This window comes from Amblyraja radiata, chromosome 6 (genome assembly GCF_010909765.2).
Source record: "Amblyraja radiata isolate CabotCenter1 chromosome 6, sAmbRad1.1.pri, whole genome shotgun sequence".
Lineage (NCBI taxonomy): Eukaryota > Metazoa > Chordata > Chondrichthyes > Rajiformes > Rajidae > Amblyraja > Amblyraja radiata.
The window spans coordinates 92,971,965-92,991,435 of NC_045961.1; the positions used below are offsets into that span (position 1 = coordinate 92,971,965).

The window sequence follows — 19,471 nt, forward strand, 5'->3', positions numbered from 1 at the left end:
CCCTCTTAAACATAGCCAATGAACTGGCCTCAACTACCTTCTGTGGCAGATAATTCCACAGATTCACCACACTCTGTGTGAAATTTTTTTCTTCTCATCTCGGCCCTAAAAGACTTCCCCCTTATCCTTAAACTGTGACCCCTTGTTCTGGACTTCCCCAACATCGGGAACAATCTTCCTGCATCTAGCCTGTCCAACCCCTTAAGAATTTTGTAAGTTTCTATAAGGCAGCAACTGTACTGCAGAGTGATTGAATAATTGCATTTTAAATGAGTTAGATACACCATCAGAATCCAAGTTCTAATGCAACTGCTTTCAAAACCCTTTGTATGGCATTGTACAGTCTTCACACAGACTTATTGCTGATGTAATGAGCATCAAATTAACTTGCTTGGGTATCAAGTTAATCCTTCTTACATTTTCTAGTTTTAACCAACCTGATCATCAATATTATTCTGTTCCGAATAAGATCTAAAGTTTTCAGATTTCAGATTCAGATTCAAACTTTATTGTCATTGTGCAGTGTATAGTACAGAGACAACAAAATGCAGTTAGCGTCTCCCCAGAAGAGCGAACATAGAATATGAGCAATAAATATATATATATATATACGTCCAGTACTTTAGATTTGACAGACTGCTCTATTTGCCTTTCTCCAGTGTTGCTGTTGACATCAAGAGGCCAGCCTGGAACAACAACACAGCCCAAGTCCATTCCTTAGACACCACAGGCCCTGTGAGACCCAGTTCAGTTTTGGATTGGATCCCTGCCACACACAGAAAACACAGGGACGGATACTACACCTACAGTTTAAATACCGCCAATAAATCAAAGGAACTCCACAAGAAGAAAGTCCTACTTGCAGGTAAGAATCTACTTCAGTAAGTTCATAAGGTCATAAATGATAGGAGTAGAATAAGACCACTCAGCCCATCAAGTCTACTCCACCATTCAATCATGGCTGATCTATCTCTCCCTCCTAACCCCATTCTCCTGCCTTCTCCCCATAACCCCTGACACTTGTCCTAATCAAGAATCTATTTGTCATTGCTTTAAAAATGTCCATTGACGGCCTTCACAACCTTCCGTGACGGTGAATTCCACAGATTTACCACCCTCTGAATAAAGAAATTCCTCTTCGTCTTCTTCCTAAAGCAACGTCCTTCAATTCGGAGGCTATGACCCCTGGTAAAATTCCAGCATTCATTTCCCTTACAACGTATTAGGACAAGGGATAGTACTTTAGTCTCTGCCCACATTGTTGTAACAGTGCCCATTCATGGAAGGCAGCACTATTCTGCTTTCACAAGTATGAGATATTGAACTAATTTTCATTTGTAAGTAATTCCGTACATTTGAATTTTAACTACCATTGTATAATTAATAGCAGGAAACATATTAGCCCAAATTTGCTGTTGGCATCTCCATGCAAAGGAAAAGCAATGTTAACTAAATGTTCCGAGCTTTGTAGATCTGTGGTCAAGCAGACACAAAGTGCTGGAGTAACTCAGCAAGTCAGGCAGCATCTCTGGAGAAAAAGGACGGATGGAAGATGTTTTGGGTCAGAACGTTTGAAGAAGGGTTCCGACCCGAAACGTCAACCATCCATACTTTTTCTCCAGAGATGCTGCCTGACCTTGGATGAACTTTGAGATCCGCACTCTCCTGAAGTCCAGACACAGGGCATTCACCTCCGATGATACAGTGGCCTACATGAAGACCAGATACGACCTTGGTAAGGCCATCAAAAAGGCCAAAAGGGACTTCTGCTCCAAACTGGAGGATGAGACAGATGTTCGGCAGCTGTGGCAGGGTCTGAATGCAATCACCTCCTACAAGGCAAAACCAGGAGGCAGCTCGAATGCCGGTGTAACATCACTCCCTGACGAGCTCAATGCGTTTTACGCACGCTTTGACAGGGAACATACTGATGTGCCTTCCCGATCCCCCATTCGCTGCGATGGCATTTCAGTCTCAGTCACAGAGGCCGATGTCAGGAAATCCTTCAGGGGGGTGAACCCCCGAAAAGCACCTGGTCCTGATGATATACCCGGTCGTGTTCTAAAAACCTGTGCGGACCAACTGGCGGAAGTTTTTACGGACATTTTCAACCTCTCACTTCTGAGGTCTGAGGTCCCCACCTGCTTTAAAAGGGCATCAATTATACCGGTGCCCAAGAAGAGTAAGGTGACGTGCCTCAATGACTATCGACCAGTGGCACTAACGCCGGTGGTGATGAAGTGCTTTGAGAGGTTGATCATGGAGCAAATCAACTCCTACATCGACAAAAACCTGGACCCACTGCAGTTCGCGTACCGCCACAACAGATCAACGGTGGTTGCAATCTCGCTGGCCCTCCACTCCGCACTGGACCACTTGGACAATAAAAACTCATATGTCAGGCTGTTATTCATTGATTACAGCTCGGCATTTAACACAATCATCCCCTCCAAACTGGTTACCAAACTCGCAGAACTAGGTCTCTGCGCATCCCTCTGCAACTGGATCCTTGACTTCCTCGTCCACAGACCACAGTCTGTTCGTATTGGTGGAAATGTGTCAGCCTCAATAACAATCAGCACGGGAGCACCTTAAGGCTGCGTGCTCAGCCCCCTGCTGTACTCACTCTATACCCATGACTGCGTAGCGAACCACAGTGCGAACTCCATCATCAAGTTCGCTGACGACACCACTATTGTGGGGCGTATCACTGATGGGGATGAGTCAGAGTACAGAAGAGAGATCGAGCAACTGTCCATATGGTGCCAGCGCAATAACCTGGCCCTCAACACCAGCAAAACCAAGGAACTGATTGTGGACTTTGGAAGGAGTAGGAGGGGGACCCACAGCCCCATTTATATCAACGGGTCGATGGTTGAAAGGGTCAAGAGCTTCAAATTCCTGGGCGTGCACATCTCTGAAGATCTTTCCTGGTCCGAGAACACTAATGCAATCATCAAAAAAGCACATCAGCGCCTCTACTTTCTGAGAAGATTACGGAGAGTCGGATTGTCAAGGAAGACTCTCTCTAACTTCTACAGGTGCACAGTAGAGAGCATGCTGACCGGTTGAATCGTGGCTTGGTTCGGCAATTTGAGCGCCCTGGAGAGGAAAAGACTACAAAAAGTAGTAAACACTGCCCAGTCCATCATCGGCTCCGACCTTCCTTCCATCGAGGGGACTTATCGCAGTCGCTGCCTCAAAAAGGCTGGCAGTATCATCAAAGACCCACACCATCCTGGCCACACACTCATCTCCCTGCTACCTTCAGGTAGAAGGTACAGGAGCCTGAAGACTGCAACAACCAGGTTCAGGAATAGTTACTTCCCCTCAGCCATCAGGCTATTAAACCTGGCTCGGACAAAACTCTGATTATTACCAACCACTTTCTGTTATTTGCACTATCAGTTTATTTATTCATGTATGTATATATTTATATCATGGTATATGGACACATTTATCTGTTTTGTAGTAAATGCCTACTATTTTCTGTGTGCTTAAGCAAAGCAAGAATTTCATTGTCCTATACAGGGACACATGACAATAAACTCACTTGAACTTGAACTTGAACTTGACCCGCTGAGTTACTCCATCGCTTTTTAAGTATAAACCAGCATCTGCAGTCCCTTTCTACACATTCGATCTCTGGTAATTCTGCTGAACCAAATTAATTTATATTTATTGCACTTAAAAAATAGGATAACCAATTACATACAATTCATTGAATAGAAACAGATTTAGGTTTAGGTCTAGATTTAGTATTATTCCATGTGATCAATACCAGTACTTATTCTCCACACAAGCCAACTCCCACACGTCTTAACCTAAACCGAAGGGCATAACCCTTCATTCCTTCCTCCTGAATGTGGTTATTTAACATAGCTGAGTCACACTTGCAATGGCAACACAGTGCTATTACTGTTTCTGCTTCTTCACAGCACACACAAATTCTAGCCTGCTTCGGAGTTTGACCAACGGTGGGAAAATTGATGAGAATTTGTTGGATGAATGGATGCTTCCGGAAAACAAGGAACTGTTTGTGAATAATTACAACAAGGAACTGGAGGTCCTGAATGGTAAGTTAACGAATTTGATTTTGCAGCTAGATGGAAATTGGTTAGTTTAGTTTAGTTTAGAGATACAGCCCAGAAACAGGCCTTTGGGCCCACTGGGTCCGTGCTGACCAGCGATCCCCACATATTAACACAAGCCTACACACACTAGGGACAATTTTTACCAAGGCAATTTACCTACATACCTCTACGTCTTTGGAGTGTAGGAGGAAACCGAAGATCTTGGAGAAAACCCGAACGTACAAACTCCATACAGACAGCACCCTAAGTTGGGATCGAACCCAGGTCTCCGGTGCTGCAAGTGCTGTAAGGCAGCAACTCTACCATCTGCGCCACCGTGCCGCCCATTCTATTGCTCGATTGCAAACATTTTTGTCCTCGGTACAACTCAGGAACACATTCGAGTGGTTGAGGAACTGCCATACGTTGTGTACAGGTCATGAGAAACACTGGAGTTTAAATGAAAAGGGGTCATTACATCCAGAAATCTAATGTAGGGCTAAAATAACGCTCATCCGCCAGTGATGTTAATAAACCAAGATTTCAGCTATATGTTCTTGATGAGTCAGCCTTTCTCTCAGGAATTCCCATTTCAGAAAATGAAACCTTTGGAAAAAATGTGAGAAGCATAAGATTAATTTAAGTTTCAGCTTCTTTCCCTCTGTTATCTGAGTTCTGAACAGTTCTCCAAAAAGCTAGGATATAGTCAATCAAGCCAGATCTTCCAATCAGCCTCATTGCGGACATTGGACTTTTTTTCTGTGACTAATGCTACAATGCTAATTCTACCCACTGGGATTTTTCCCTTTGGTCCAGCTGTTTTGTATGGCTTGATTGTATTCAGGTATAGTTTAACCTTGGATAACAGGCAAATAAAAACAGTACACATAATAATAATAATAAAGCAAACCAAATCCATTTTTTTTCACCAAACGTCAGCAATGAAAACTATCTGTAAAGGATTATTGTTGGAATTCTTCTCCATGCTGCCTCTGGCAGTTGAATCTCTCCTTTGTTTCTTGGCAGCGAGATTTGAACATTGTATTCAAGTTGAGGTCTGGCTTGGTCATTGTGCTGCTTTATTGGACTTTCCTCTGACTTGTGTCCTGCTGTTTGAGTAATGAACTCTTAAATGGCCCCACAAAGCCACTGTTGATGAGACAGATTTCAGTCCATTATAGAAAACAAATACATAGTTTAGAACAGCACGGGAATAGGCCCTTTGCCCCATGATGTCAACACTGACCATGGTGCCAAGTTAAACTAATCCTAGTTGCCTGCACATGGTCTCTGTTCCTCTATTTGGTGGGCGGCGCGACTTTCGTCAGCAGCGGCCTCTGCAGTCCGTCTGCGTTTTTATTATTTTATGTCTATGTTTTTATGTAGTTTTTGTTATTTTTGTTGGGGTATGTGTGTGGGGGGGTGGGGGTGGCGTGGTGGGTGGGGGGGGGGGTTGTGGGTAACTTTTAAATCTCTCCCTGCACGGGAGACCGGACCTTTTCTTTGTCGGGTCTCCGTTGTCGTTGGGGCTGCAACGAGGAGCGGCCTCCAACAGGAAGACCGGGGGCTGTGGTGCCGACTACTCACCTCACCGTCGCGGAGCTGGCCGAGTCCAGAGCGGGTGGAGCTGTGGTGGACGCTGCTGCGGCCCGACCTCCGGAGATTCGGTGGCTGCAACTGCGGGTTTGGCGGACGGCGGCACCAGGAGCCTGCGGGTCCCTGGAGGGAGACCGCTTTTCAGGACTCCCGCAACGGCGACTTCTCCCGCCCGAGTTGCGGGGTTGAAGAGCACCTGGAGCGGGGCCTTACATCATCGCCCCGCGCAGCTTGGAATGGCCGCGGGACTCTGCGAGCGCACGCCGGGGGCTCTAACACCAAGAACCCGGTGTGCGACCTTGCATCACCCAGCGTGGCTTTAATGGCCGCGGGACAATCGCCATCGCCAGCCGGGGGCTTTGACTTTGACTCTGACATCGGGGGAGAGAGTGCAGTGGAGAGATAAGTTTTTTTGGCCTTCCATCACAGCAATGTGATGGATGTTTATGTAAATTATGTTGTGTCTTGGGTCTATTTGTTTGTAATGTATGGCTGCAGAAACGACATTTCGTTTGGACCTCAAGGGGTCCAAATGACAATAAATTGAATTGTATTGTATTGTATTGTTGTATTGTATTCCCTACTTGTTCATGTATCTGTCGAAATGTCTCGTAAACACTGCTGTTGTTTTTGCTTCTATCACTTCCCCTGGCTGCACATTCCAGCCACTAAGCATTCTATGAATTAAAAAAAGTACAGGGCCTGTCCCACGAGCATGCGACTTCATGCGGCAAGCGCGACCTAACATGGTCGCTTGAGCCATACGGCCTCGCGGGGCCGGTCCCACTTCGATCGCCGGAGCCGTATGGAGTTGTGCGGAGCTGGTCCCGACATCGCGCGGGGCTCCGAAAAACTGACCGTGTTTAAAAATTCCGCGCGGCAACGGCCTGCCGGCCCGCAGCCGCCTCGACGTCGTGTCACTCACTCGACCTCCGCGCGGCTCCCGCTTCTGGTTTGGTCGCGCTTGCCGCATGGAATCGCATGCTCGTGGGACAGGCCCTTAACTTGCAAATCACTTTTAAACTTTCCCCGTCTAACCTTAAAGCTATGCCTTCTAACATTTAACACCTGGGAAAATAAATATCTCTTACTATCTATTCTATCAACGCCTCATAATTTATTTACTTCCATCAGGTCAGCCCTCCAACACTTTAGAAAATCAATTCAAGTTTGTCTAGGCAAGTGGGCAGCATAGCGGTAGAGTTGCTGCCTTGCAGCGCCAGAGACCCGGTTCGATCCTGACTATGGGTGCTGTCTGTACGGAGTTTGTACATTTTGCCAGTGTCCGTGTGGGTTTTCCCCAGAGATCTTCGGTTTCCTCCCACACTTCAAAGATGTACAGGATTGTAGGTTAATTGGCTTGGGTTTGTACACTTGGTATAAGTGTATATTGTCTCTAGTGTGTGCAGGCTTGTGTTGGCGTGCGGGGATCGCTGGACGGCGTGGACTCGGTGGGCCGAAGGGCCTGTTTCCGTGCTGTATCTCTAAAACGAAAAACTAAACCAATCCAGGCAACATCATGGTGAATCTCTTCTCCACCTGCCCCAAAGCCTCCACATCCTTGCTGTAGTGTGACGACCAGAACTGCACATAATACTCCAAATGTCTCATCAAAGTTTGATACGGCTCCAAAATGACTTGCTAACATTTAGTCTGGATGCCCTACCTGATAACGGCAAGCGTGCCATATGCATTCTTTACCACCTTATCCACCTGTGTTGCTACTTTCATGGAGCTAAACAAAATGAGTGTTCAATACTGCAACAACAACTGATGCCTGTCCGTTAATTCATGATTGACAGTGCTAAACACACTAAGGCTAAACACATCTGTGGCTGTGTGTTCTACCTTGTTTGACTTCTGAAGTTTGATTACACCCACCTCAAGTAGGTGCAGCTTACGCAATAAAACGTTTGTTTTTCGGGCTGAGGAACGATTTCTGGGAAAATAATTTTTGTATTTTATTTAAAATTTACACGGTGCTACACAGTAGAGTTTACAAGCTAAACGTGAGAATGAATGTATTTGAAAATCCTCAGTAAAATCTTTATCTTCACTTTTCACGCTTTTCCTCACAGGCCTTAGTTTGTCAGCAGTTTCACCCAAAAAAACAAGAAGACAAGTTGATAAGTAAGTGAAAAATAATCACATGGCCAACAAAATGTTGTAGCATAATTCTTTGAATGATCATTATTTTTCATTGCAACAGTTACTTTAATATCAACGATATCTAAATGTTATTCCAGCACTTTGCATATATCTTCGATATGGACCTGGGAGTTTACTAAGTGTAGCTAACGTACCTCAGAGGAACTTCCTAGTTTACTTATTTGTACCTCTGGTAAAGAACAAGTCCCACCACACGAAGAATAAGTTGTTAGCAAATACGAGGGTGTGTTCACTTAAGGGCCTGTCCCACCAGCATGCGATTGCATGCGTCTACCGCGACCAAACGTGGTCGCTTGAAGCGTATGGCCTCGCGGGGCCGGTCCCGCTTCGATCGGCGGAGGCTTATGGAGTTGTGCGGGGATGGTCCCAACATCGCGCGGGGCTCCAAATATCTTGCACTGTCTGAAAATTCCGCACGTCTACGGCCTGTCGGCCCGCAACCGTATTGAGGCCGTACGCAGCGCCTCGATGGCCGTACGCAGCGTCTTGACGGCGTACGCCTAGCGCGTGCCGTTGCACGATGATGTCACTGCCCGACGCCGTGCGACGTCCAAATTCAGTCAGCTCGCCTCCTGCCCAGCTGATTGGTGAGTTTGACATAAATTACGTCACGCGCGAACTTTACGCGTACTTACCGCGTACTTAGCGCGTACTTACCGCAAACTCAGCGCGAACTCCGCTTCCGTTTGATCGCGCTAGACGCATGCAATCGCATGCTGGTGGGACAGGCCCTTTACACTTAAACTATATTCTAGCTGAAGTTTAATTTATTACAATACCGGATATGTGATTTGAAGTTGTAATAAAATGCAACATTCTTTGTTGATTATTTATAGCTCTCCAGATGTGTCTTCAGCTCAGTGGCTGAAGACAAATAGCCTGACTGCCAAGCGACTGACAATAATGGATGCTCTTGCCCCAACCGCTGTCCCTCAAACCGCCAAGTACGTCCCAGTCTTGGACAAGTATATTGTATCTAAGGTGTTTGATGAGGTGAGAGCTCAACCCTCCCATATCCATGGGACTTAGATGCTGGGGAAAGTCTGGGAGATGTTTTGTCTTGTGATGTTTCTCATTCTCATTCCTCGCTCCAGCAAGCGTCACTTGGTTGCTAAAATGGAGTAGTGTTTGACCTGATATAATTAGTTTAGTTTACCTTAGAGACCCAGCGCGCAAACAGGCCCTTTAGGCGTACTGAGTCCGCACCGACCAGAGATCCCCACACACTAACGCTATCCTACACACATCAGGGGCAATTTACATTTATACCAAGCCAATTAATCTACCAACCTGTACATGTTTAGAGTGTAGGAGGAAAACGAAAATCACGGAGAAAACCCACGCAGGTCATGGGGAGAAAATAGACAATAGATGCAGGAGTAGGCCATTTAGCCCTTTGAGCCAGCACCGCCATTCAATGTGATCATGGCTGATCATCCACAATCCTGGCTTCTCCCCATATCCCTTGACTCCGCTATCTTTAAGAGCTCTGTCTAGCTCTCTCTTGAAAGCATCCAGATAACCAGTCTCCTCCTGCAGAGAATTCCACAGACTCACAACTCTGTGTGAGAAAGTTTTTCCTTATCTCTGTTCCAAATGGCTTACCCTTTATTCTTAAACTGTGGCCCCTGGTCGGGTCGACTCCCCCAACATCGGAAACATGTTTCCTGCCTCTAGTGTGTCCAAAACCCTTAATAATCTTAAATGTTTCATTAAGATTCCCTCTCATTCTTCTAAATTCCAGAGTGTACAAGCCCAGCCGCTCCATTCTATCAACATATGACAGTCCCGCCATCCCGGGAATTAACCTGGTGAACCTACGCTGCACTCCCTCAATGGCCTATTCCTGCACCTGCTTCTATGTTTCTATGTCACCCATTCCTTCTCTCCAGAGATGCTGCTTGTCCCACTTCAGCACTTTGTGTCTTTTCTTGGATGTTAACATGTTGTCCAAGCTGGTCTCTTATGCTTCAGTTTATCAAAAACTCAGCTGTGCGAATCCTACTCAAGGCTATTGCAAGACTTATTCACCATCTCAGCCAGTCTTGCTGAGTTACAGTACTTTCACTCCAACTCCACCAATACGTCTTGGTTTGTCTAGAGGCTAGAGCAGTGAATGACCCTGAAGCAATGCTGCAGGTACAGAGTTGAGAACATGCCCAAAGAGAGAAATGCACATTATAGACAGTCGTAGGGGAGTGTTTTATATTTGCATGAGTGAGGAGGAGATTATATGGTGCCTCTGCATTACAAGATTGAGTATTGAAATGATATATAGTCAATGTTCAAGTCCACGAGAGCTTGATAATATATTAGTTACAGACCTGGTGCGTCTACTTGAATGCCCAGGAGCAAAGAAGACGGCAAAATGTGGTGAGCACTGCCCAGTCCATCACGGGTTCTGACCACCCCACCACCGAAGGTATTTACAGGAGTTGCTGCCTCAAAATATATAAATGACGTGTATATAAACATCACTCATTCCTTCTCTCCAGAAGTGCTGCCTGTCCCACTGAGTTACTCCAACGTTTTGTGTCTATCTTTTTATATATACATTGAAGGGTCTCGACCCGAAACGTCACGCATTCCTTCTCTCCGGAGATGCTGCCTGTCCCACTGAGTTACTCCAGCATTTTGTTCCTACCTTCGATTTAAACCAACATTTGCAGTTCTTTCCTGCATATTCTATATATAAATATATATATATGCACCCACACACACAAAAATATATAAAGCTTATTTTTAATTTATTATATTGTTTATAGAGGACTATATATACTCTGTTGTGCTGCTGCAAGTAAGAATTTCATTGTTCTGTTTGGTGACATATCAATATAATACTCTTGACTGGAGTTCACTCGATTTGCAATTCCTGTTTTTATATTAAAACAAAAAGAATAGAAAAGAGAATACTAGAATTTTTTACTAGAATGTTGCCTGGGTTTCAACAACTGAGTTACAGAGATAGGTTGAATAAGTTAGGTCTTTATTCTCTGGAGCGCAGAAGGTTAAGGGGGGACTTGATAGAGGTCTTTAAAATGATGAGAGGGATAGACAGAGTTGATGTGATCAAGCTTTTCCCTTTGAGAATAGGGAAGATTCAAACAAGAGGACATGACTTCAGAATTAAGGGACAGAAGTTTAGGGGTAACATGAGGGGGAACTTCTTTACTCAGAGAGTGGTAGCGGTGTGGAATGAGCTTCCAGTGGAAGTGGTGGCGGCAGGTTCATTGGTATCATTTAAGAATAAATTGGATAGGCATATGGATGAGAAGGGAATGGAGGGTTATGGTATGAGTGCAGGCAGGTGGGACTAAGGGAAAAAAATTGTTCGGCGCGGACTTGTAGGGCCGAGATGGCCTGTTTCCGTGCTGTCATTGTTATATGGTTATATGGTTAATAATTTGTGAGTGACTTTGAACTGACATTTATTCTGTTGATATTTCTTTAAAAATGATGATTGTACTTTGGGTATATTGCAGTCTAATATAATTTCCATTTTATTCCAGGTGTTACCTCTAGCTCACGTCAGCAACAGCAAGAAGCAAATCACTCTTATCAATCCACTGGCTGTGAATCTGGGAGACTACAAAGTAAGGCTTCGCCAAGCCATCCAGACTTATGAAAGGTAAGTAGGCACCGAGTCAGATGCAATTGCTTGTATATTGAAGTGTTCACATTTCCTTTCATTAGCAACTAAAGAAACATGTTCCGCCCATTGCAGTTCATTATTCTCAAGGACAGCTCACATCGATTCATCTTTTTTTGATATTGAATCAGCGATCGATCCTTGCTCTATCTTTCAACACCAGCAGCCATCTGCAAATCTTAGTGGGAATGCACTGTTTAAAACCAGGAGATATGTTTAGCTCAAAGAATTGGAGACACAAGAAACGACAGGAACTTAGCGGGTCAGGCAGCATGTATGGAGGGAATGGACAGGTGACGTCTCGGGTGGGACCTGTCTTCAGATTCACAGATGATGTTTTAGATTGAGATCTTCATCAGTTTGAAGAAGAGTCCTGACATGAAATGTCTCCTGCCCGTTCCCTTCCTGATGCTGCCTGACCTGCGATGTTCCTCCAGCTCTTTGTGTGTATCTCAATGGCTTGTCAGTTTATGCTCTTGTTTCCAGTTTCTGTACTCATTTTATTTACTCAAAGTAAATGTATGTCCACACATTCACAATTCTTCCATGGAAGATTGTTGTGAAAGTAGATTTTGGTTCCGTATCTTCCTTTATAGCCTGATGGTTTCAAAATGTGGAATTTTAGTTTAGTTTCTTAAAAGGGCCTGACCCACGGCGATTTTTTTCGGTGACTGCCTGCATCATTGACTGACGTATCAGTGGGACAGGCCCTTTATGCAGAAACAGGACCTTCTACCCACCGAGTCCGCCCCGACCAGGGATCTCTGCACATTAGCACTATCCTACATACACTAGGGACAATTTACATTTATACAAAGCCAATTGACCTACATACCTGAGTGGGAGGAAACCGAAGATCTCGGAGAAAACCCAAGATAGACACAAAAAGCTGGAGTAACTCAGCGGGACAGGCAGCATCTCTGGAGAGAAGGAACGGGTGACGTTTCGGGACCAGACCCTTCTTCAGACTGGTTAGGGATAAGGGATAAGGGAAAGGAGAGATATAGACGGTGATGCGGAGAGATAAATATCTTACAAACAAGCCTTAAAAACTCTTGATAAAAAGCCCAGAATGTACCACCACTGCAGCATCCTTAAAAAATTTGATCTGCTGAGCTGGGAAAATGTAATAAATTATTCAGACTCAATTTTAGTTTATAAAATCATCCATGGACTAGCCCCACCTCCGTTAAAAGAATTTATAAAGAAGAACATAAATAGGTCGACAAGAGCAGCATCCAGGGGTGATTGTGTTGTCCCGTTTAAGAAAAGTGTATTTGGCCAGACAGTATTTTCCTATAGAGCGTCGCATACCTGGAACGCGATCCCCTGCTTCATACGGGATCTGCCAACCATCACCACATTTACAAAACAACTCAAAAAATGGTTACTGGAAAATCAAACCTGTATTCATAATCAACCGTAATATAATCATCTGGCAGTCTTTTATTGTTACTTTTTAATTTTATTGTCTGTTTTGTTATGTTTTTTGTTTGTCTTTTGTTTTGTTTTGATTCTTTTCTTATGGATTGAATGTGTTGTGATGTGTTAACCTGGTTTACCAGAGGGACTACAGATGGAAATTAGCCTATAGCTATAATCTTGCGTATTGCATGCAAATGTTTATAAATATGCACTGTCCTTAATAAAAACATCTAAAAAAAAAAACTAAAAAAAAACCGAATGAAAGATATGCAAAAAAGTAATGACGATAAAGGAAACAGGCCATTGTTAGTTGTCCGTTCGGTGAAAACCAGAAGCTAGGGCGACTTGGGTGGGGGAGGGATAGAAAGAGAGGGAATGGCGGGGCTACCTGAAGTGAGAGAAATTAATATTCATATAATACCAATTAAGCTGCCCAAGCAAAATATGAGATGCTGTTCCTCCAATTTGCATTTAGCCTCACTCTGACAATGGAGGAGACCTAGGACAGAGAAAACCCACGCAGGTCACGGGGAGAATGTACCAACTCTCTACAGACAAGCACCCATCGTCAGGATTGAACCCAGGTCTACAGCGTTGTAAAGCAGCAACTCTACCGCTGCGCCACCATGCGCTTTCCCCAAATCCTTTTCAATCTTTTTTTTATTTTATTTATTTATTTATTTATTAGAAGCAAGTGTACAAAAATAGAATCAATCTTTTCTTATGCTCTTACATTAGCACTCCATGATACAGTAACAACCATTGTCAATGTCTGCTGGCTAAGTACTTCACAGGCTGTCAACAATGAGTACATGCTGCATGCTGACTTCAGTGCGTTTAAGCATTCTCTCTCAATGTTTGTGCCGATCACTTGAATAACCACAGTTCCTACTTTTAACCATACTCATTTTATTTGAAAATCTTCATATGCTCACTCAAAACAGATAGATGTAACAAATAATTTAGAAACCCTTTAATGCCGAAAAAGTTGCAAAAAAGTACATAATGGAGGCAAGATGTGACCACTCGGCCCCTCAAACCCACCCTGCCCTCAGTTTGATAATGGGTTGGCTTCTCTTGATACCTACTATGGAAAACGTTATCTCAATATCCACCCTGTCAATCCACCTCACAATTGTATGTGTTTCAATAATATTTCATTATTTTATCGTCAATGAGTATAGTCTCAACTTGGTCATCATATGTCAAACACTTGATCCCAGGAAAGACACATAGTGCTGGAGTAACTCAGCAGGTCAGGCAGCAACTCTGGAGATCTTGGATAAGTGAAGGTCCAGGTCGGGATCCTTCTTCAGTCTGAAGAAGCGTCGCCTAACCGTATTCTCCAAAGATGCTGCCTGACCCGCTGAGTTACTCCAGCATTTTGTATCTTTGCCTGGTAAACCAGCATCTGCAGTTCCTTCAGCAGTTGCTACTTCAGCTGAGGAATCAAGCTTGTGAAACTTTTTGATGGGAGGACATCCTTTTTAAAAATGAAAACCAAAACCATGTGTCCCACTCGTGTTGCATCAAATCGTCCATCTCTCTTTACTCCATAAGCCTTACCACAAAGACCAATATTCAATTAGCCTTCCAAATTGCATGATATATCTTCATGCTAACTTTTTGTGATTCACAAATGCAGATCGCAGATACTTTTTTATGGTAATATTTTGCTGTCTCATTTCCTTCAAGTAAAAATGAGCTTTTTCATAAACTCACATTTTCTCCATTTGATACACAATCTACTAATTTGTTGCCCTCTCATTTCACCTACTTTTATCCCTTCACAAGTTCTCTGTTTCCTCGTTACCACCTACCGACCCTCCTCTCTTTGTATTATCAGTTGATACAATGAACTTCGTCCCATTATCCAAATCATCAATCCAGGTAACTAATAGCTGAGATCCAGCACTGATCTCTGCGCTATCCCATGTCACTAAATTATCAAACCTAAAACTACTTATTTATCCCGACTCCCTGTTTTCTGGTAGTTAAAAGTGAGCCCTGTTCTAACAGTTCTGCTGGCTAACAGGGCAGCACTGTGGCGCAGTGGTAGAGTTGCTAGCTGTCTCACACTTCCAGAGACCCCAGATGTGATCCTGACTATGGGTGTTGTTTGTGTGGAGTTTGTACGTCCCCCTGAGTGGCACAGTGGTGCTGCACTAGAGTTGCATCCTCACATTGCCAGAGACCTGGGTTCAATCCTGAATACGGGTGTCTGTGCTTTCTGTGGAGTTTGCACGTTCGCCCTGCGAATGCGTGGATTTTCTCTGGGTGCTCTGGTTTCCTCCCGCATTCCAAAGATGTGCAGGTTTTTATGATTATTGGCTCCTGTAAATTGGCCCTCATATGTAGGATGCCAAACTGGGATAACATAGAACTGGTGTACGAGTGATTATTGGTTGGCATGGACTTGGTGGGACAGAGGGCCTGTTTCTACACTAAACTAAACTACAGTATTAACTATAAGGACTATAAACTAAACTAAACTAAACCACTCCCCTATCTATGCTAACAAATTGCTCTCAATCCTATGTGCTCTTGCCTGTGATTTCCAAATGGTACTTTATCAAATTCTTCTAGAAATCTAAGTGCAATAAATATCCTGGCTTTTTGTGCTGAATCTTGCAAACATGATCGGATTCATGCATTCATCTTGCAAGTAGTTTTGTTAGTGATTGCATGAGCGGACTTTGTGCTGTGCCTCATTTATGCTACACATTGGACGTCTGAGAGCTTGCATTGCACTTAATTAAAATAATCTGCTGTTGCAGGGTCAAAAGAGAAAATGTTCATCAGGTCAGGCAGCATGCTGAGTACTTCCGGCAATCTTATTTCAGATTTTCAACATAACCATATAACAATTACAGCACGGAAACAGGCCATCTCGGCCCTTCGAGTCCGTGCCGAACACGTATTCTCCCCTAGTCCCATCTACCTGCACTCAGACCATAACTCTCCATTCCTTTCCCGTCCATATAACTATCCAATTTATTTTTAAATGTTAAAAAAATCGAACCTGCCTCCACCACCTTCACTGGAAGCTCATTCCACACAGCTACCACTCTCTGAGTAAAGAAGATCCCCCTCATGTTACCCCTAAACTACTGTCCCTTAATTCTCAAGTCATGTCCTCTGGTTTGAATCTTCCCTACTCTCAGTGGGAAAAGCTTATCCACGTCAACTCTGTCTATCCCTCTCATCATTTTAAAGACCTCTATCAAGTCCCCCCTTAACCTTCTGCGCTCCAAAGAATAAAGACCTAACTTGTTCAACCTTTCTCTGTAACTTAGTTGCTGAAACCCAGGCAACATTCTGGTAAATCTCCTCTGTACTCTCTCTATTTTGTTGATATCCTTCCTATAATTAGGCGACCAAAATTGTACACCATACTCCAGAATTGGCCTCACCAATGCCTTGTACAATTTTAACATTACATCCCAACTTCTATACTCAATGCTCTGATTTATAAAGGCCAGCACACCAAAAGCTTTCTTTACCACCCTATCTACATGAGATTCCACCTTCATGGAACTGAGCACAGTTATTCCTAGATCCCTCTGTTCAACTGCATTCCTCAATTCCCTACCATTTACCACATGTACGTCCTATTTTGATTTGTCCTGCCAAGATGTAGCACCTCACACTTATCAGCATTAAACTCCATCTGCCATCTTTCAGCCCACGCTTCCAACTGGCATAAATCCCTCTGTAGACTTTGAAAATCTACTTCATTATCCACAACACCACCTATCTTCGTATCATCTGCATACTTACTAATCCAATTTACCACACCATCATCCAGATCATTGATGTACATGACAAACAACAGTGGACCCAACACAGATCCCTGTGGCACCCCACTAGTCACTGGCCTCCAACCTGACAAACAGCCATCCACCATTACTCTCTGGCATCTCCCATTCAGCCACTGTTGAATCCATCTTGCTACTCCACCATTAATACCCAACAATTGAACCTTCTCAACCAACCTTCCATGAGGAACCTTGTCAAAGGCCTTACTGAAGTCCATATATACAACATCCACTGCTTTACCCTCATCAATTTCCCGAGTAACCTCTTCAAAAAATTCAAGAAGATTAGTCAAACATGACCTTCCAGGCACAAATCCATGTTGACTGTTCCTAATCAGACCCTGTTTATCCAGATGCTTATATATATTATCTCTAAGTATCCTTTCCATTAATTTGCCCACCACTGACGTCAAACTAACAGGTCTATAATTGCTAGGTTTACTCTTAGAACCCTTTTTAAACAATGGAACAACATGCGCAGTACGCCAATCCTCCAGCACTATTCCCATTTCAAATGACATTTGAAATATTTCTGTCATAGCCCCTGCTATTTCTACACTAACTTCCCTCAATGTCCTAGGGAATATCCTGTCCGGACCTGGAGACTTATCCACTTTTATATTTTTCAAAAGTGTCAGTACTTCCTCTTCTTTGAATCTCATAGTTTCCATAGCTACTCTACTTGTTTCCCTTACTTCACATAATTCAATATCCTTCTCCTTGGTGAATACCGAAGAAAATAAATTGTTCAATATCTCCCCAATCTCTTTTGGCTCTGCAGATAGCTGTCCACTCTGACTCTCTAATGGACCAATTTTATCCCTAGTTATCCTTTGACTATTAATATAGCTGTAGAAACCCTTTGGATTTACTTTCACCTTACTTGCCAAAGCAACCTCATATCTTCTTTTAGCTTTTCTAATTTCTTTCTTAAGATTCTTTTTACATTCTTTATACTCCTCAAGCGCCTCATTTACTCCATGCTGCCTATAATTATTGTAGATCTCTCTCTTTTTCCGAACCAAGTGTCCAATTTCCCTTGAAAACCATGGCTCTTTCCAATTTTTACTATTTCCTTTCAACCGAACAGGGACATAAAGATTCTGTACTCTTAAAATTTCACCTTTAAATGTCCTCCATTTCTCTTCCACATCTTTCCCATAAAACAAAATGTCCCAATTCACTCCTTTTAAATCCTTTCGCATCTCCTCAAAGTTAGCCTTTCTCCAATCAAAAATCTCAACCCTAGGTCCAGTTCTGACCCTATCCATAATTATATTGAAACTAATGGTATTGTGATCACTGGACCCGAACTGTTCCCCAACGCATACCTCTGCCACCTGACCTGCCTCATTTCCTAACAGGAGGTCCAGCACCGCCCCTTCTCTAGTAGGTACCTCTATATATTGCTGCAAAAAACTATCCTGCACACATTTTACAAACTCCAAACCATCCAGCCCATTTACAGAATGTGTTTCCCAGTCTATGTGTGGAAAATTGAAATCTCCCACAATCACTACCTTGTGCTTACTACTAATATCTGCGATCTCCTTACATATTTGCTCTTCCAATTCTCGCTCCCCATTTGGCGGTCTATAATACACCACTATAAGTGTTGCTATCCTTTTCCCATTTCTCAGTTCCACCCAAATAGCCTCCCTAGACGAGCCCTCTAATCTATCCTGCCAAAGCACTGCTGTAATATCTTCCCTGACAAGCAATGCAACACCTCCACCTCTTGCCCCTCCAATTCTATCACACCTGAAACAACAAAAAGAACATGTTTCTTGAAAAGAACATCCGCTGTTCTTTTCAAGAAAGGTTATGAGGTTTTATGCCAGTTCAAAATGAGTTTCTGCAAATGCAACAACACACTCCTTTTGTTGAATTTATACTATTCTTTGAAATAATACCATACTGCCATTACAAATTGCTCACATCGTTTTTCCTCTTTTGCAAGGCGTTTGAATTTAATTGTGTGGAGTGCATTGTCACAAGAAGAACGAGATGTGTAAGTAACAAGATTTTTGTTACAAAAAGCTGCATAATGACTTAAGGTGCAAGTGCAATTATATTCTGATTTCTCTTTTTTGTCTGTTTCTGTGTCTTTCATGACAGGTTCAGCAATGATAAACCAATTTCATTTCGAGAGCATAAGGAGGTGTTACTCCAGGCTTTGGACAGAATGGGATGGCCAATTCATCAGGAGGATGTTACTCTGATAGAGGATGAAATCTACGCTGGCTATTCGTATGAACAGCAAGCTTCAGACCTTGAGAAAGCTGCCAAAGTGAAGGTCTGTACAGTTCCTGTGGCGTTTACTGAGTAAGGATTCTCTGTCTGAAGTGGAAATGCGTGGCAGAACTTAATACGGTTCAGTTACAGTGGCACAGTGGTAGAGCTGCTGCCTTACAGTGCCAGAGACCCAGGTTCCATCCTGACTATGGGTGCTGTCTGTACGTTCTCCCTGTGACCGTGTGGGTTTTCTTCGGGTGCACCGGTTTCCTCCCATACTCCAAAGACGTGCAGGTTTGTTGGATATTGGATTCAGGAAAAAAAAATGTAAATTGCTCCTAATGTGTAGGATAGTATTAGTGTACGGGGATCATTGGTCAGCACGAACTCAGTGAGCCGACGGGCCTGTTTCCGCACAGTATCTCTCAAGTAAAGTCTAATGTAAAGGATCGATCTTAAAGTCAGTGGTGCAACAAAACACAAAATGTTGGAGTAACTCAGTGGGT

The 19,471-nt window shown here is 43.5% G+C and overlaps 1 protein-coding gene across 1 annotated transcript in view; it reads left to right on the forward strand.

Annotated features, from left to right (window-relative positions):
- Nucleotides 1-19,471, forward strand: part of vwa3b (von Willebrand factor A domain containing 3B) — a 184,255-nt gene that overhangs the window by 115,872 nt on the left and 48,912 nt on the right. The window contains exons 16-22 of the mRNA XM_033023449.1: nucleotides 660-865; nucleotides 3,939-4,076; nucleotides 7,748-7,799; nucleotides 8,675-8,831; nucleotides 11,348-11,466; nucleotides 18,691-18,741; nucleotides 18,849-19,026. Of these exons, the coding sequence (XP_032879340.1) occupies nucleotides 660-865; nucleotides 3,939-4,076; nucleotides 7,748-7,799; nucleotides 8,675-8,831; nucleotides 11,348-11,466; nucleotides 18,691-18,741; nucleotides 18,849-19,026 (901 nt within the window). The remainder of the gene's footprint in view (nucleotides 1-659; nucleotides 866-3,938; nucleotides 4,077-7,747; nucleotides 7,800-8,674; nucleotides 8,832-11,347; nucleotides 11,467-18,690; nucleotides 18,742-18,848; nucleotides 19,027-19,471) is intronic.